This window comes from Homarus americanus, unplaced genomic scaffold (assembly GCF_018991925.1).
Source record: "Homarus americanus isolate GMGI-L3 unplaced genomic scaffold, GMGI_Hamer_2.0 scaffold51859, whole genome shotgun sequence".
In the NCBI taxonomy this organism is placed as follows: domain Eukaryota; kingdom Metazoa; phylum Arthropoda; class Malacostraca; order Decapoda; family Nephropidae; genus Homarus; species Homarus americanus.
The window spans coordinates 11,711,404-11,733,672 of NW_024711292.1; the positions used below are offsets into that span (position 1 = coordinate 11,711,404).

General features: G+C 53.7%; 1 protein-coding gene across 1 annotated transcript in view; it reads left to right on the plus strand.

The window, feature by feature from the left end:
* LOC121878950 (protein flightless-1-like) overlaps nt 1-22,269 on the plus strand; it is a 134,615-nt gene that overhangs the window by 73,047 nt on the left and 39,299 nt on the right. Inside the window, 1 exon segment of the mRNA XM_042385432.1 lies at nt 8,805-9,051. Within this exon segment, the coding sequence (XP_042241366.1) occupies nt 8,805-9,051 (247 nt within the window).

A 22,269-nucleotide genomic window follows, 5' to 3' on the forward strand; every position in this document is an offset into this window, starting at 1 on the left:
ATTCTGGCGGATAATTTGTATGAATTTTATGAGCTAAAAAAAAAATTATACTTCACCCGTAAAAGGGTACACTCACCCATGAATGTGAGCATCCTGGGTTCTGGCAGGCACCAGAACGTGAAACGCGAAGTGGGGACTGCAGTTTAGGTTGATTGTATATATATATACAGTGGGTATGCTATAATGAACGGATCCTACTACTAATATTCATATAACTAACGATTTTACTCTTAAAATTGAGAATGCTATAACGAATCTAAACTCCTATATATCTAACATTATTTAAAATTTTTTTTATTTTTTTACTACTTTATTGTTTTTTTATTACAAGTATAAATGATATTCTTTATTTCAGGGCTTAGATGCATATTTATGCACTTTTTTACAATTTTTACAATTTTATATTATATTTTTCAGTGTTAAGTGGTTGTATTTGGGGCCTGGAACAGATTGATCCTATATAATCTAACAATGCTATAATCTAACAAGGTCGAACCACCAGATTCAAGTAGCATACCCCACTGTATATATATATATATATATATATATATATATATATATATATATATATATATATATATATATATATATATATATATATATATATATATATATATATTATTTTATTTTATTTATTTTTTCCAGGATCATTCCTTATATTTTCTCTTTCAAGCTATTTGCCTGCTTAATGCAAGTTGGCTGAAAACAAAAGCAAATGTACACCCACCCACACATCTTCCCTTCATACATTGTCATTCTTTATTCTTATTGTTTCAAAAGACTTGTTCTGGCTTGTTACTTTCCTTCCTCAACAAAACTCCCTATCTGATTTGCCCCTATCAATTCTCTCCAATCACCTATCATTATGCATCTTTTCTCAAAAATCACTTCATGCCATTGCTTTCTACTCATTCACATACAGGTAACCTGAGATACGATGGGGTTACGCTCCTGAAAAATCCATCGCTAGGTGAAATATCGTAGATAGGAAGCATTATAACATGGGGTTCAATGGTATACGTTCCCCACCAGTCCCCAAACACACATGTAGCAATGACAAAATATTTCTTTCAATACTACTATCAGTATAAAGCAAATAAACAACATTCACCACATCATATTGGATAAGTCTTGTCATCTTTACATGTCCCCTTCGAGGCTAAGGGGACTCTTGTAGGTGGAGTGGAGACGTCTCTCTGACTCCCACACAGGCTCTTGGGAATCTCATGCTGCTTAACAGTATCAAGCTTCACCTCAGAGACACAGTTGTCTTGGATACCTTGGCCTTCCCAGACATTTTCAAAGTTACACTGCTCACTTCAGTCGCAAAAACACAGCGCACTATGATTACAAAAACAATGATATCATCTGACACTGCTCACATTTTCAAAACAACAGAGTCAGTGCACCTTACAGTCACAAAACATTGAAAATATCACTTCACAGTTCAGTCTAAATGTTAGTGCTGTCCTCTCACTATATAAGAAAAGAAAAACTCTGATGATAAGTACAGTGTACGATGCTGGCCAATAATCGTGGAGCCATGCGATGGTGGGTTGACGATCAGCAAAGAATCGGACACAGGGCTGTACTGCACGGGTTGGCCATGTGGCGGTGCGTGGGTAGGCTAACAAGTGAAGGTAGAGATGCATGCTACATAGGGTTAAATATTGTTTCCTGATAAAATGTCACTGACTTGATGTAGAAAAATATAACTTGCATTGCTGAAATCCTTGCAAATGACAATTAATTTGAGTTAACAACCCAGAGTTTGCACTAGAAGAAAAAACTTTTCCCAACCATTGGATATCGATGGCTATTCAATGGATATCATTAAAATGAGCTGTTTTCATTGTATTTAGCGAGATGGTGTTAATTTATAACCATCAATAAAGTGAAATATTGCATCTCATGATATCGTATCTCGCTGGTTACCTACTGAAGGTTCCAAGTGTTCCCTGAAGAAGGCAGTGATGGGTAGGGAAACACCGGGTAACACTGAAGTCCATTTATTAAAGGATAGGAGAAATACAAGTGGTGACTAGCGTGTGCCATGCACGGCCCACAGAGTCAGACTGAGACTGCCTTGCCATATGGCAGCCTCGGGGCAATGTTGCCACATAACACATGCAGTGTTGCCACGTAATTACATATATAAATGCTACTCGGCACAGTGGCTTATTTACAAGGTTGCTACTCGGCACAGTAGCATAGATACATAACCTACATCTCCCTCCCCCCTCACGCTCATAGTCTTTGTCTTGAGCGGACTTCTTAGTCCTAAGTCACTCCGAGCGTCGAGGTGCACTGTGGGACGGATCCTCGTGAGGTGTAGGGGACTCGTCCTCGGTCAGGGGAACAGCAGCAGGGGGTGGGTCTGGCCGGAGGAAGCGGCGGTTCCTCCACCAGACACGGCCGCTCGGCATCCTGACCTTGTAGTCTCGCGACCGGCCGATGCCCATCACTATGCCCACCTTGTCCCAACGTGTCATCGTCGGGTCCTGGACGCGGACAAGGGCACCAATCTCCAGAGGCTGAAGAGGGCGGGCACGGTCGTCATACCGAGCCTTGGCGTCCTGGGCACGTGAAGCGGCGCGGCGGTCGCAGCTCTCGGCTCTGGTCTGCCACTCCTTCGCAAAGGCCTTGGTGTGACCATACAGGATCTGGGCAGGGGAGCGCCCTGTGTGGGTGGGAGTATTACGTAACTCCAGGAGTCCTTTGTCAAACGCCTCACAGTCTATGTTGCCTGAAGGGGCCACCTTGAGGATGAGGTGCTTGACTGTCTTGACCGCAGCCTCAGCATGGCCGTTTGACTGTGGGTAGTGGGGTGTTGACACGATGTGGCGGACTCCCCAACGCTCCAGGAATCCTGTGAAGTCCCGGCTGGTGAACTGTGGCCCACCGTCCGTCCGCAGACGTACGGGGTCGCCCAGGTCACGAAAGAGGTGCCGGAAGTGGCGAATGGTGGCCGCGGACATCGTGTCCGAGCCACAGATTACCACCACAGGCCAGCTAGAGAGTCAGTCGGCGACAACTAGGAAATGTTTCCCAGCTGTGCTGAAGAAATCAGCCGACACGGACTCGAAGGGCCTGGTGGGTTCGTCGTCGCACAAGAGGGGCTCCTGCTGTTGACTGGGCTGCATGATCTGGCACGGACCGTATTGACGATATCCGCGTCAATGCCGGGCCAGTACACAGCCTGCCTTGCGCGGCTCTTGGTGGCCTCTGCTCCACGATGGCTGTCATGTAAGCGGGCCAGAACGCGACGACGGAGAGCTGCAGGGACGACTACACGGGCACCGTACAGGACGAGGTTCCCATCTGCGTAGAGGTCCTAACATATCTTCCAATACGGGCGTAGGGCGTTGTGGAGGTCAAAACGGTCGCAGGGGAACCCAGTCCTCACACTCTCCAAGAGCTGAGTGTAGGAGGGGGTCGTCGCGTGCCGCGGTCCGTAGTTCCTCAAGGGCCAGATCGCTGTCGGGTGGCGACACTGAGGCCTGGGTGCTGGCGAGGGACTGTACGGCCTGCAAAGTGACGATGTTGCTGACGGAGAAACCGGCCTCGGTGCTGAGCATCTCGTCTTCAGGTGTAGGGCAGCTGACTGGGGAGAGGGCATCCGGGATGCACAACTCCTTACCTGCGCGCCAAGCCGCGGTGAAGACGAAGGCCAAAATCTTCTCCTTCAGGCGTTGGAGGCGGGGATTCTCGATGGCGTCCAGCGAATAGTGATTAAGAATGGGGACCAAGGGCCTGTGGTCTGTGATGAGGTCGAAGTGCTGTAGGCCAATCAAGTAAAATTTACACTTCGTTAAGGCCCATACCACTGGCAGCAGCTCCAGCTCGATGGTAGCGTAGCAAGACTCAGCATCGGTGAGGAAGCGAGAGCCACACTGTACGAGCCGGTACTTTCCCCCACCGTGATCCTGGAGAAGGGCGTAACCAACCCCGTACAGGCGCGAGGCGTCTGTCTGGAGGACGGTGGGGGGCGCTGGGTCGAAAGTAGCGAGGATAGGTGGACTTGACAGGGCCTCCTTCACCTTATGAATGGCGAGGTCGTGGTCAGGGGTCCACGTGAAAGTCCTCTTGGGGCTCATCAGGGGGCGGAGAGGCCCGGCAGCGGCGGAGACGTCAGGAGAAAGTTCTGCCAGCTGGTTCACCAGGCCCATGAAAGACCTGAGATCCGTAAGGATGGCAGGTTTTGCAAAGTCTGCTATGGCGCGAACTTTCTCTGGGTCCGCAGCAATGCCATCCCTTGAGAGTCGGTAGCCGCAGAAAGACACTGCAGGTGCGGCCAAGACGAACTTCTCGGCATACAGAGTGATGCCGTGCGTCCTTCACCTGGTCAGTACCTCGTCGATGCGGCGAAGATGCGTCAGGTAGTACTCATCGTAGAGGAGGACGTCATCCACTACCTTCACGCAGTTGGTCACGCCTTGAAGTGCCATGTCACCACGGAGACAGAAGGCGTCCCCCGTAGCAGCGAATCCCATAGGGCCACGGCAGTAGCGGAAGCGTCCATAAGGCGTGATGAAAGTGTTCAGTGGCTGATCCTCCTTCTTCAGTGGGATCTGCCAGTAACCACAGAGGGCGTCCATCGTCGAGAAGTGCCGTACCTTCGGGTCCACACTCTGTACAGCTGCAAAAGGTGTGGGTGAAGGGTGGGCGGGACGGGACACCTGGCTGTTAAGCTTAGACAAGTCGGTAGTAATCCGCACTCCACCATTAGTCTTAGCCACAGCGACTAGAGGGTGGCACCAAGGGGACGGGTCGTCACCAACGGGTACGATGACACCCTGGGCCACCATGGAATCCAGTTCCTTCTTGACTGAATCCCTGAAGGCGAGAGGGATCAACCGGGGAGTGTGTATGGCAAACGGCTGTGCATCTTCCCTCAGGTGTATCCTCATAGGGGGACCCGCCATAGCCTTCAGTGGCGCGGTCTGTAGGGCCTCCTTCGTCACCAGCACATCCGAGTACTCCTTCAGGAAGTAGGCCCTTGCGGCTGAAGGAGACGTCTCGCTGTGAAGAGGAAGCAGCCGTGACTTGGGTGGAGGCGGGGCGGGAGTGGATGCGGGTTCTGGGCAGCTCTGTGCGACAGTGCCAGGCGCGTCGCTCGGTGATTCACGCACCCTGCTGGCGGTGTACCGAGCAGCTGGGATCTGCTCAGGAAAGTCTCTGGGCACCACGCCTAACTCCTTGCAGTGCTCCCACGACAACAAGGGTGTAGCGAGAGTAGGCTGCACGTCGATCCATCCGTGACACGACCTGTCGCCGTAGGTGACCTCTGCTTGAAAGGAGCCCACAGCGTCTGGCATCTGGGAACCGTTCGCATTGTAGTACTGCAGCTGCGGCGGTGGTCCCAGGTCGCGTTTGGTGAGGCCCAGTTTCTGGAGGTGCTTCAGGCCTATCACCGTAGTATCAGCGCCGGTGTCCGGTATCACCTCGATGTGACCCGACACATCACCGTGTGTGACGGCAACGCGGATGGTAGGGGAAGGGGTAGCCCTGGGGCGTGTGGTCGATTCCACCCTCCTGATGTGACTCAGCTGCTGCTTGGGGCTGCGTGGGCCATCTGAAGGGGGCTGCGTGCGAACCACCCTGAGGGAAGTGCGCTGCTTTCCTCCTCGTCTCGGGCTTTTGGGCTTGGGTTGGCGGCAGCACTTGTCGTAGTGTCCATAGCGACCGCAGGCCTGACACTTGTGGCCTCGTGGAGGGCACCTGTCTGTGTTAGACCAGTGGCCCTTACGGTCACATCCATGACACAGTGCGTCGGCGGCCAGGCATGTCTTGGGGCCATGCTGCTTTCCACAGCTGCCACAGGAAGCACTGGGCGGAGGCGTGGAAGAACGTGCGGCAGCCTTCACGTTGTTGGCCGCCTTCTTACCCTTCTTGTACTGTGAGATAGCTCTCACAGCAGGTGGGACCCGTAAGGCAGAGGTGGCGGACTTGGTGGCCTCGTATGACCGACATTCAGTCACTACCACCTGGAGTGTGGAGGAAGCGTCCAGGGGGATGAGTCGCTGCACAAACTCTTCTTGCCTGACACCTGCCAAGATCCCGTGCTTGATCCAGGCTTCCTCACATTCCCAGCTGTGCGCCTTGCAGACGTTGATCTCCTCTGACAAACTCTTCAAACGTACAAAAAAGTCGTCAAAGGATTCATTCTCCGCCTGCTTGCAGCTGGTGAAGGCGCGGCGACGCAAAGCCTCGTTATTCCGACCTTTAACATGCTCCTGCAAAAGGTCGAGCACATCCGTCACTGAAGAGGTAGAATCGGGAGGCACTTGCAACGTGTGCTCCAAAACTCTCTGGGTCTCCAGCGACAAACACATCCGCAGTTGGATGAGCTGTTTGTTTGGAGGCATGCTCAAGGTCCACCATCGTGGAGTAATCTGTCCAACGCCGCCTCCACTCACGAAAAAGCTGAAACGTGACGTCTGGTGAGAGGGCGGGTGGGGGTTGAACAGATGCCTTGGGAGCTGTTGGAGTAGCAAGAGTACCTGGAGGGCGCTGGTGTGGTGGAGGAGGGAGGGTACTGGCGCCTTGGTGCGCGAGTGAGGGAGGGTGGGTTAGCGCCAGGGTCGCCAATATTGCATCAAAGCGCGCCTTTTCCTCCTCTCTTCGTGTCTCCTCCCTCTGAAGTTCCATTTCTCTGCGTCTCTCGTCTCTGTAGTCCATCCACCTCAGAATTGTGGCAATGTCCGTCGCTGTAGGTGAGGATGAGAGTCTGCGCCCGGTAGAGGAGAAGGTGGTGGGGAGTCGTGTCTCCCATCTTGACGTTGTTCCTTCTTACCGCCCATCTTAGTATGCTTGAACTGCGCTATTTAGTATATAAAGTGGCGCCTCATCAGCTCGAACCACATATATATGACATAAACAGCGCAGAAATAATGCATAGAGTCCACTGTTCTGTCCGTGAGTGAGTGAGTGCGTGCGTGTGTGTGTGTGTGTGTGTGTGTGTGTGTGTGTGTGTGTGTGTGTGTGTGTGTGTGTGTGTGTGTGTGTGTGTGTGTGTGTGTGTGTGTGTGTGTGTGTGTGTGTGTGTGTATGCGTGCGTGCGTGCGTGCGTGCGTGCGTGCGTGCGTGCGGCGTGCGTGCGTGCGTGCGTGGCCGCGGAGGCAAGACCGTCAGTATCTCCCCGGATGTCACACGAGAAGGGTGTACGCCTGCGTGCTCCGTGGGTACCACAAAAAAGAGGCCAATGCTCAACTCTCAGTTCTAGACACACTAATACACTGACACTAACACTGCCACCGTCACTAAAAAGCACTGTGACAGCGCAACACTGCACGTCGCAGCGAAACACAACGCAACACAACACAACACACTAGTCGACGCGCACATCGCCGGCAGATGTAACCGTCAGCATTGTTCACACGCTTGTAAGTCCACAGATACTACTCACTGCGCCATGAAGGTTCCAAGTGTTCCCTGAAGAAGGCAGTGATGGGTAAGGAAACACCGGGTAACACTGAAGTCCATTTATTAAAGGATAGGAGAAATTCAAGTGGTGACTAGCGTATGCCATGCACGGCCCACAGAGTTAGACTGAGACTGCCTTGCCATATGGCAGCCTCGGGGCAATGTTGCCACATAACACGTGCAGTGTTGCCACGTAATTACATATATAAATGCTACTTGGCACAGTGGCTTATTTACAAGGTTGCTACTCGGCACAGTAGCATAGATACATAACCTACACCTACAGTATACTGTATGTGATTGCTTCTTGTCCATTCTCCCTCCCTCCATCATCTTGGTCTTCTCTTTTCCATCCTACCTACCACCTATGAATGATGTACTTATTTAACTAAACTTTCACTTCCCATTCTCTCAATTTGTCCATATCACATAAGAATAACCTTATCTACCCTCTGCTTAATTCATATTTCACTTTCACATCTCATCCCTATTTCTGTATACAGTATCATTTTCTTTACTTCCTATATATCCCACATATTGTTCTCAAGCTCATCATATATTTTGCTTCCAATTTGCTTCTCATTCTTACATCCAAGCTTATGTTTCATACTTATATAATAGTGTCAGCTCAATACTTCCTCTGTATATTCGATTTTTTTTCCTCCAATGATATAGTTAGTTATCTATATCCATTAATTTATCAATCTATATAATATTTTCTTTTCTTTTGGTTCTCTGTGGTTCAATTCATCACTCATTGTTTCATTTGCTGACATATCCACTCCAAGATATCTGATGCATTTTACATATTTCACCAGTGAAGTTAGCTTTGACATTTTTGTCTCCCTTCTCTTAAGTATTTCATCACTTTATTTTGGCTCACATTCACCATCAACTTCCGCTTAGTTCAGTACAAACCCTCCCAGATCAATTCAGTAATATTTATAATTTTTTTTGCCATTCGTTAATCTTATTCTGCTATGATACAATAGTGAATGAGTTATACCACAGTACAGGTACTGTACTCTATACAGAATATATTTATCCATCTATAACATACAATATACCAGTCTTTCTTTTGACAGGAAACACAGTAAGCCAGATACATTTGTAGTTTATATTATTATTTATCTTTCCTATGATTACCCTTTGTGTATGGGGATGCCTCTCATCTGAATAAAATCATCTGGCATTAGCCAAATAAAATGTTACAAGTGGCGTCCTCGTAGTGAAGGGTTAATTATCTTATCTGTATACGAGTTTATGAATTACTGGGTATAAACCTTTGTTGTACAGTAGTATAGGTTTAGACCACTGTTATGAGAACTGAAGTATGAAACTATTAACTTTTTTATAAAAATATTTATATTCCTTTACAGCCAAAAGCGTTGGGATGAAGCTCTAGAACGTCCACCACTAAACTACCACGAGTTCTTTGACACAGATGTAGGTCAAATTCCAGGACTCACTATTTGGGAGATTGAAAATTTCCTTCCGAACCAGATTGATGAATCTGTTTTCGGCAAATTTTATGAAGGAGATTGTTACATCATCCTCAAGACTAGTATGGATGATTCGCAGAATCTAGAATGGAAAATTTTCTTTTGGATAGGAGAAAAGTCAACGGTAAGTAGATTTAAACATAAAAGTATTCCATTGAGAGTGCTTGAATGCACAGGTGTTGACCATTATATGATTAATCAGTTTTGCGATGTTAAGAAATTATCACCAAATACCGCTATGCGATGGCTAGGATCAAATTTACAATGGGTGCTACCCAAAGGCCTCTGATGTTTAATTACAAAACTCGCGCTTGTCAGACATCACTTGTTTCTCCCACAATAACCTTGGTGATCCCCAGCTGCCACTTGTAGTGACAAGTGGGTGGATCACAACTTACTATACAGTGGCCCCTCGGTTAACGAACTCAATCCGTTCCAGAAGGTCGTTCGTTAACCGAAACGTTCGTTAACCGAAACCATTGTTTCAATGGGTTTTTGGGTAATTGGTTCCAGCTCACCGAAAATTTCCTAAATTCAACAAAAATGGTAGAAAAGTTCACTTACTTTGAGGTGTGTATGTAGAAGGCTCCTGGATGATGAGGATGATGATGGGATTTAGAATGGGGGTGGAGGAGAAGGAAGAAGAGAAGGCATTGGGGTGGAAGAGAAGTCACCCCATGGTGCCATTTCACCCATAAAATTTTAGCTCTCTGGTTTAATTCAAGATTATTTTCTTTAAATCAACGCTGCACTGCATTATATATTGTCAATATATAAAATATATTTCAAAATGACCAATAATTTGCTTGGAAACACAGAAAAAAAGCGTTTAGTTGAAGAGAGTCTCAAGCAAGATGTTACCTCCAGTGAAAACAGAGAGAGACTAATGCCTGTTTGCTGTGTTAAGAGGCTGGATGCCCCACATTAAACTAGTCACTTTACCTTCAATTTTGTTCAATAATTGTTAAAATGACTAAAAAATTGAATATTAAACTTTTAAAATTATTGAATAGTATAGCTTCTTGATATTTACAAAAATAGTAAGGAATTTAAGCCCTAGAACCGATTAATGTATTGGCGGACTGATACTAAAGCTGGTTGCCGGGTCAGTGCAAGCGAAAACATGTTGAGGTCGGTTCGTAAGAAGTTCATTAAGCGAATTTTTTTCGTTAACCGAATTGAAGATCCTTATGGAAGGCAGTTCGTTAATTGAAATTACGTTAACCGAGGTGTTCGTTAAACGAGGGGTCACTGTATATCATCTCAACCATGGTCATATAGGGTAAATGAAAGTACAACTCCTCCCCGACTTACGACGGGGTTAGGGACCCAAATCCAGGTCGTAAGTCGAAAATGCTTAAATAATAAATAGAAAATCTAAATAGGGTGTCTCTTTTTCTTCTCAGCACCACAAAACTCTCACTTTTACACTTGCCAGCCAATTTAAAGTGAATTACAAACGAAAAATGTTTCAGTACTGTACACAGCGCAATCACTGACATTGGGACTCGAAAATACGTAATTTGAAAAAAATTTTGTACGACTGAGGCGGTCGTATGTCCGGGTGGTTGTAAATCGAGTAGGTCGTAAGTCGGGGAGGAGATGTAAGTATTTTGCAAAAATTTATTGTTTAGCCTTATAAATTATTTGAATTGGGATATTTTTTAATCATTACACCAACAAGATATAGTACCCTTGATAATTTGAAATTCACTATAACAATAAATGACAGTAAATATTCAGTTGTAAATTATATTTTAATTACCTGTTAATTATTTTTTAATTACTGTAGTTACACAAATAACGCGAATTTCCACATCAAAAGACGAAATTTCAACAATAACAGTGGTGCACTGGCTACACAATGAGACAAAGATGGCGCCTGACGCTCTTGTTGTGGGTCGCGGTACAACAATATTCATGCGCCAGGCGAAATAGTCCCGTATTCATCCGCGTTCGTTGTAGGAATTGCGTTCGTTATAGCATTCTCAATTTTATAGGTAAAACCGTTCGTTATAGGAATATTCGTAGTAGGATCCGTTCGTTGTAGCATACCCCACTGTATATGAAACAGCTGGTTAACTCCAAGTTAACCAGGTTTGGTTCACATATATTATATTGGGCTTTAGTAACGAAACCCAATTGAAGCTACTTGTTTTATTAAAAAGTATTATGTATATAATTCCTGGGTGTAGATCAACCGTAAGTTCCACTATTAATGAGTGTGGTGAGAAAGGGACGGCGTCTATGTAAATACAGTAGACGTGAATCAATGTCCGTTCGATATTAAGTAGTGAGTGAGACTGAGTAATGGGCGTCGCATTGGTGCACGCTTACATAGTTGCTGGCTGACATATGGGCTTCACCCTCTTGGCCAGGTACCGTTCACGTGATCAGTTCATGACCTCCTCATAGTTAGTGGAAAATTACAGGGGGTAAATTTGAATATAAATCAAATGTAAGGGACCCATTTATATAATGTTTCTGGTGATGAGACAGGGGCCATTACAATAAGAGGTTGTATAATTTGTTTTTGCTTTGATATGTGACTATGATTGTGTTTTCAACTGCATAAGGATGACCATACTGCGTGCGGTTGCCCAGTCAGGTTTTTTTTTTAAGGCAGGCTATGTTAGGGCACCTTTTCTAAGCCCCTCCCCATGTGGAATGAGCAGAGTAGTTTCTCGAAAGGGCTGCTCAGTTGCACAGACGGGACCGAATTGCACTGCTGCCTAGATCCCAGTGCCTAGACGACCATCATATGTATGCCGCCCATGTCCAGAGTTGTGACTAGAGACTCTCAGCAGTCATCTCTGTCTGTCCTCGTCGCCACTCGTCCGTTGCCATGGGACTTAAGAGGTATAAAGGTTTGATGATGATGAGGAGTATGATGAGCTAGGTGATGGCTGCACATGAATTGATTTATGTGGTGAGGCAGGAACGCTGACTGCAACCATACATCTTGGTTCTCCCTTTTCCTGATCCAGTGGTGCAAGTGTTGCAACAATGGGGAGAGGGAGAGTTGCAATGGACTGCCAATAGCCCAGTTTGTTCGGTTTCGCCTTAGTAGCCTGTCCATCATGCATTGCCTTCGTCTGCCGGTGTAGTCGTTGGGTTTCCATGGTGGTCACCTCTTCTACCTACACTGCTGTTGGGGTCTTGTTGGAGCTCTGTAAGCATGTCTGCCTGATGCGGGGCTGCACCGCAGATTTTTTGTTTGGGGTTTACTCCAGTAGCCTTATACCGACCAAGGTTCATCCGCAAGGCAGTGGGGCAATGGTTGGTAGGTGCCAGGACGCGTTCACATGCCAGTAGGCCTATGCGCCGTCCCTCTGGGAACCACTGCTACTCTGAGATCCCCTGCTGGTCTTGCCTGGGCCTACGAGGCACCCAGTTACTGTGTGTTGCCATGAGCAGGCACAAAAGGAGACCTGATGGTGAAGAGGCTGTGTACTGGCAGGGGAAAATTTATGCAAGTTGCTTCCCTGTTCACCACGAGGACCAGCCAGCAGCGGTAGTTGAAAGCGAGAGGAAGCTAGCAGCTCTTGTACCTTAATGCTAACATAATGCTGCCACACTAGATGCATTACACAACCCTGTGTGTGCACACACCCACCCACTCACACCCTCCAACACCACCCACACACTCTCCAACACCACACACTCCAACACCACACACACACACTCCAACACCACACACACACACCCTCTAACTCCACCCACACACACACACACACTCTCTAACTCCACCCACACCCTCCCAACACCCACCCACACAACCCCACACCCCCACACACACCCCCAACACCACACACACACCCCCAACACCACACACACACCCCAACACCACCCACACACACCCCCAACACCACCCACACACACACCCCCACCACCCACACACACCCCACACCCACCCACACACACCCCACCCACACACACCCCAACACCCACACACACACCCCACCACCCACACACACCCCAACGCCACCCACACACCCCCAACCCACCCACACACACCCCCCAACCCACCCACACACACACCCCCAACGCCACCACACACATCCCCACACCACACCCACACACCCCCTCCACACCACCCACACACACCTCCAACACCACCCACACACACCTCTCCAACACCACCCCACACACCCCCCACACACCCACACCCACCCCTAACACCATCCACACACCCAAACCCACCCACACACCCCACCCACCACCCACACAACCCCACACCACCCACACACAACCCCACACCACCCACACAACCCCCACACCAACCCACACACCCCCAACACCACGCACCCCAACACCCCACAGCCACACACACACCACCCCCCACACACCCACACACACCTCCAACACCACCCACACACCCCCAACACCACCCACACACCTCCAACACCCACACACCCCCTCCACCACCACCACCCACACACCCTCCAACACCACCCACACACACCTCCAACACCACCCACACACCCCCTCCACCACCCACACACCCTCCAACACCACCCACACACCCCCACCACCCACACACCCCAACACCACCCACACACCCCCAACACCACACACACACCCCCACCACCCACACCCCCAAACACACCCCCAACACCCCACCCACACACCCTACCCACACACCCCAACACCACACACACCCCCAACGCCACCCACACACACCCCAACACACCACACACACCCCACACCCACACCCCCCAACACCACCCACACACACACACACCCAACACCACCCACACACACACACACACCCAACACCACCCACACACACCCCCAATGCCACCAAGCACTCCCCAACACCACCCACAAACATCCCCACACACCAACTCACACACACCCTCCAACACCACCCACACACCCCACACCACCCACACACACCCTCCAACACCACCCACACACCTCTAACACCACCCACACATCCTTCCAACACCACCCACACACCCCTCCAACACCACCCACACACCCTCCAAACCACCCACACACCCCCAACACCACACACCCCTTTCCAACACCACCCACACACCCTCCAACACCACCCACACACATCCCCAACACCACACACATCCTCCAACACCACCCACACACCCCAACACCACCCACACACACCCTCCAACACCACCACACACCCTCCAACACCACCCACACACACCCTGACACCACCCACACACCCCACCACCCCACACACCTTCAACACCACCCACACACAACCTCCAACACCACCCACACACCCTCCAACACCACCCACACACCTCCCAACAACACCCACACCCTGCAACACCACCCACACACCTGACACCACCCACACACCCCCTCCAACACCACCCACACACACCCGAAACCCACACACCCCCTCCAACACCACCCACACTCCACACACCCCCTCCAACACCACACCCACACACCCTCCAACACCACCCACACACCCTCCAACACACTCCACACACCCCTCGAACACCACCACACACCTCCAACACCACCCACACCCATCTGCAACACCACCCACACACACACCCCCAAATGCCACCCACACACCCCCAACACCACCCACACACACACCCCCAACACCACCCACACCCATCCCCAACACCACCCACACACACCCAACACCACCCACACACACCCCCACACACACCCACACACACCCCCAACACCATTCACACACACACCCCAACACCACCCACACACCCCCACCCCACCCACTCAACCTCCAACACCATCCACACACACTCAACACCCATCCCACACACACCCCCAACACCAACACACACACCCCCAACACCCCACCCACACACCTCCACCACCCACACACCCTCCAACACCCCCACACCTCCAACACCACCCCACCCACTGCACACCACCCACACACACACCCCTATGCCAACCACACACCTCCAACACCACACACACACCCCACCACCCACACCCATCCCCAACACCACCCACACACACCCCCCAACACTCCCCACACACACCCCAACACCATTCACACACACCCCAACACCATTCACACACACCCCAACACCACCCACACACCCCACACACACACACACCCCCAACGCCACCCCACACACACACCCCCACACCCACACACACCCCCCCAACGCCACCCACACACACCCCCCAACGCCACCCACACACACCCCCAACGCCACCCACACACACCCAACCAACCACCCACACACACCCCCAACGCCACCCACACACACCCCCCAACGCCACCCACACACATCCCCAACACCACCCACACACCCCTCCAACACCACCCACACCTCCTCCAACACCACCCACACACCCTCCAACACCACCCACACACCTCCAACACCACCCACACACCACTCCATCACCACCCACACAGTCCCCAACACCACCCACACCTCCAACACCACCCACACACCCTCCAACACCACCCACACACACCACCCCCAACACCACCCACACACCCTCCAACACCACCCACACACCCCCTCCAACACCACCCACACCCCCTCCAACACCACCCACACACCCTCCAACACCACCCACACACCCCTCCAACACCACCCACACACCCCCTCCAACACCACCCACACACACCACCACCCACCCCACACCATCCACACACCAAACCCACCCACACAACCCCACCACCACACAACCCCACACCACCCACACAACCCCACACCACCCCACACAACCCCACACCACCCACACACAACCCCACCACCCACCCCACACAACCCCCACACCACCCACACACACCCCACACCACCCACACACACCCCCACACCCACACACACCCCCACACACCACACACCCCAACACCCCACACACACACACACACCCACACACCTCCAACACCACCCACACACCTCCAACACCACCCACACACCCAACACCACCACACACACCTCCACCCACCACCACCCCCACACCCCACCCACCCACCCTACCACCACCTCCAACCCCACCACCCACACACCTCCAACACCACCCACACACCTTCCAACACCACCCACACACCTCTAACACCACCCACACCCAAACACCACCCACACACCCAAACACAACCCACACACCCCACACACCCACACACCCCCACACACCACCCACACACCCCACACCACCCACACACCCCACACCCCCACACCACACACCCCCAAAACCACACACCCCCAACACCCCCACAGCCACCCACACACACCCCTGACGCCAACCACACACACCCCCAACGCCACCCACACACACCCCCAACGCCACCCACACACACCCCCAACGCCACCCACACACACCCCCTAACGACCCACACACCCCACTCCCCAACACACCCCCACACACACCCACACCACACACCCCCAACACCACCCACACCTCCAACACCACGCCCTCCACACCACCCACACACCCCCAACACCACTCCACACACCTCCAACACCACCCACACACACCCCCAACACCACACACACCTCCAACACCACCCACACACCCTCCACCACACCCACACACACCTCCACCACACCCACACCCCATCCAACACCACCCACACACCCCACACCACCACCCACACACCCACCACCACCCCACACACACCTCCACCACCCAACCCATCCCACACCTCACCCACACACCCCCAAATGCCACCACACACCCCCACACCCCACCCACACCTCCATCCCCACACCACCCACCTACCCAACACCACACACACCCCCAACACCACCCACACACACCCCAACACCACCCACACACACACACACCCAACACCACCCACACACACCCCCAACACCACCCACACACACCCCCCACACCCACACACCCCCAACGCCACCCACACACATCCCCAACACCACCCACACACCCTCCAACACTACTCCACACCCCTCCAACACCACCCACACACCCTCCACCCACCACCCACACACCCCCAACACCACCCACACACCTCACCCCACATCATCCACACACCCAAACCCACCCACACCCCCAACACCACCCACACACCACCACACCCACCCACAACCCCAACCACTCCACAACCCCCACACCACACACCCCCCAACACCACACACCCCCAACACCCCCACACACACACACACACCCCACACCCACACACACCCTCCAACACCACCCACACACCCAAACACCACCCACACACCCCAACACCACCCCACACACCCCCACCACCACCACCCACACACCCTCCAACACCACCCACACACCCCCCAACACCACCCACACACCCCCACCCACACCACCCACACACCCCACCACCCACACACACCCCACAAACATCACCCACACACCCCCAACACCACCCACATCCCCAACACCACACACACACACACCCCAACACACCCACACACACCCCAAACCACACACCCACAACACCCCCACAGCCACCCACACACACCTAACGCCAACCACACACACACCCCACACCCACACACCCCCAAACCCACCCACACACCCCCCCAACACCCCACCCACACACACCCCCAACACCACCACACACACCCCAACACCACCCACACACACCCACACCACCCACACATCAACTCCAACACCCACCTACACACACCCCACCGCCACCCACACTCCCCAACACCACCCACACACATCCCCAACACCACCACACACCTCCAACACCACCCACACACTTAACACTACTCCAACACACACCCTCCAACACCACCCACACACACCCAACACCACCCACACACTCTCCAACACCACCCACACACCCCTCCAACACCACCCACACACCTCCAACACCACCCACACACCCCCTCCAACACCACCCCACACTCCCCTTTCAACACCACCCACACACCCCCCCACACCCACACACCCCCAACACCACACACACCCTCCAACACCACCCACACACACCCCCAACACCACCCACACACACCCTCCAACACCACCCACACACCTCCAACACCACCCACACACACCTCTGACACCACCCACACCCACACCACCTACCCACACACCCCACACACCCCCCACACACACCACACACCACCCACACACCCTCCACCACCCACACACCCTCCAACACACACCTCCACCCACACACTCCAACACCACCCACACCCATTCTACACCACCCACACCCCAAAGCCACACACCCCCAACACCACCCACCCACACACACACACCCCCAACACCACCCACACCCATCCCCAACACCACCCACACACACACCTCCAACACCACCCACACACACACCCCCACACACCCACACACACCCCAACACCATTCACACACTCCAACACCACCCACACACCCTCCATCACCACACACCCACCCACCCTCCAACACCATCCACACACACCCCCAACACCATCCACACACCCCAACACCAACCACACACCCACACACCCTCCAACACCACCCACACACCTCCACCCCCCACACCTCCAACACCACCCACACCCATCTGCAACACCACCCCACACACCCCATGCCCACACCACACACACACCCCCACCACCCACCCATTCCCACACACACCCCCAACACTCCCCACACACCCAACACCATCTCACACACACCCTCCAACACACCCACACACCCCAACACCCCACACCCCCACACACACCCAACACCACCACACACACCCCAACACCACACACCCCACCCACCACCCACACACCCCCAACACCCACACACACCCCCAAACATCACACACACACACCCCCAACACCACCCACACACACCCCCCAACGCAACCACACACCCCCCACCACCCACACACCCCCCCACACCCACACACACACACACACCCAACACCACCCACACACACACCCCAACACCCACACACACCCCCCAATGCCACCCAAGCACTCCCCCACCCACAAACATCCCCAACAGCACCACACACACCTCACCACCACCCACACACCCCAACACCACCACATACCCCACCACCCACACACCCCAACACCACCCACACACCCTCCAACACCACCCACACACCCTCCAACACCACCCACACACCTCCAAACCACCCACACACACCCCCAACACCACCCACACCCCCACCACACACCCCCTCCACCCACACACACATCCCCAACACCATCCACACACATCCTCCAACACCCACACACCCCCACACCACCCACACACACCCTCCAACACCACCACACACCCTCCAACACCACCCACACACACACCTACACCACCCACACACCCCCAACACCACCGCACACACCCTTCCACTCACCCACACACACCTTCCACCACCCACACACCCCCTCCAACACCACCCACACACACCCCCAACACCACCCACACCCCCCTCCAACACCACCTCACACACCCTCCAACACCACCCACACACCTCCAACACACCACCCACACCCACACACACCCCCACACCACCCACACACCACCTCCAACACCCCACACACCCCCCACACACCCACACACCCCCTCCAACACCACCCACACCCATCCCCAACACCACCCACACACCCCAAACACCACACCCACACACCCCCAACACCCACACACACACCCCCAACACCACCCACACCCATCCCCAACACCACCCACACACCTCCACACACCCACACACACCCCCCAACACCACACACCCCCAAACACCACACACACACCCCAACACCACCCACACACCCAACACCACCCACACACCCTCCACCACCACACCCCCATCCACACACCCCACACACCCCCCAACACCACCCACACACACCCCACACACACCCCCAACACACACCCCAACACACACACCCCACACACCTCCAACACCACCCACACACACCCCCAACACCACCCACACACACCCCAACACCACCCACACACCCCCCCAACACCACACACACCCCAACACCACCCACACACACACCCCAACACCACCCACACACACCCCAACCACACCCACACACCCCACACCACACACACCCCACACCCACACACACCCCCACACCCACACACATCCCCAACACCACCCACACCTCCAACACCACCCACACACCTCCAACACCACCCACACCTCCAACACCACCCACACACCCCTTAACACACCCACACACCACCCCAACATCATCCACACCCAAACCCACCCACACACCCCAACACCACCCACACAACCCCCCACACCACCCACACACAACCCCACACACCCACACAACCCCCACACCACCCACACACACCCCCAACACCCCACACACCCCAACCCCACACACACACACACACCCACACCCACACACACACCCAACACCACCCACACACCCCCACCACCCACACACCCCCACCACTCACACACACCTCCACCCACCACCACCCAACACCCCCTCCAACACCACCCACACACCCTCCCCACACCACCCCACACCACCCACACCTCCACACACCCCAAACCACACACACCCCAACACTACACACACACACACCCAACACCACCCACACACACCCCCCAATGCCACCCGCACACCCCACCACACCACAAACATCCCCAACACCAACTCACACACCTCCACCACCCACACACCCCACCACCCACACACACACCTCCAACACCACCACACACCCCCTCCAACACCACCCACATCCTCCAACACCACCCACACACCCTCCAACACCACCCACCACACCCCTCCAAACTCCACACACACCCCTAACACCCCACACCCTCCAACACCACACACATCCCCACACACACATCCTCCAACACCCACACACACCCCCACCACCCCACACACTCCACCACACACCCTCCAACACCACCCACACACACCCTGACACCACCCACACACCCCAACACCACCTGCCACCCCTTCAACAACCCACACACAAACCTCCAACACCACCCACACACCCCTCCAACACCACCCACACACCCTCCACAACACACCCACACCCCTCAACACCACTCACACACCCCTCCGACACCACCCACACACACCCTCCAACACCCACACCCACACACACCCCAAGACCACCCACACCCCCTCCAACACCACCCACACACCCCCTCCAACACCACCCACACACCTTCCAACACCACACCACACCCTCCAACACCACCCACACACCACCCACACACACCTCCAACACCACCCACACCCATCTGCACACCACCACACACCCCCACACCCCCCAACACCCACACACACACCCCCAACACCCACACCCATCCCCCAACACCCACCCACACACACCCAACACCACCCACACACACCCCACACCACCCACACACACCCCCACACCACACACCCCAACACCACCCACACACTCCACCACCCACTCACCCTCCCAACACCATCCACACCCCAACACCCATCTCACACCCAACACCAACCACATACACCCCCCAACACCACCCACCACACCTCCACACCCACACCCTCCACCCCCCCACACCCCATCTGCAACACCCACACACACACCCCCAACCACACACCCTCCAACACCACCCACACACACACCCCACACCCACCACACCCACACACACACCCCACCCACACACACCCCCAACACATCCCACACACACCCCAACACCATTCACACACACCCAACACCACACACACCCCAACACCACCCACACACACCCCCAACACCACCCACACACACTCTAACCCACCCACACACACCCAACGCCCACCACACCCCCAACACCACCCACACACACCCCCAACACCACCCACACACACCTCAACGCCACCCACACACACACCCCCAACGCCACCCACACACACCCCCCAACGCCACACCCACACACACACCCCACACCACCCACACACCCTCCAACACCACTCCACACCCTCCAACACCACCCACACACCCTCCAACACCACCCACACACACCTCCACACCACCCACACCACCCCATCACCACCCACACGTCCCTCCAACACCACCCACACACCCCTTCCAACACCACCCACACACCTCCCTCCAACACCACCCACACACCACCCCATCACTACCTACCACACCCTCCACACACCCCCTCCACCACCCACACCCCCCTCCACACCCACACACACCTCCAACACCACCCACACACCCCCTCCAACACCACCCACACACCCCCCTCCAACACCACCCACACACACCCACCACCACACCCCCACCACCTCCACACACCCAACCCACCCACACAACCCCACACCACCACACAACCCCCACCACCCACACAACCCCACACCACCCCACACAACCCCCACACCCCACCCACACAAACCCCACACCACCACACAACCCCACACCACCCACACACACCCCCACACCATTGCACCCCACACACCACACACACACACTCCAACGCCACCCACACACCACCTATAATATGTAATTGAACGAGTATATTGAT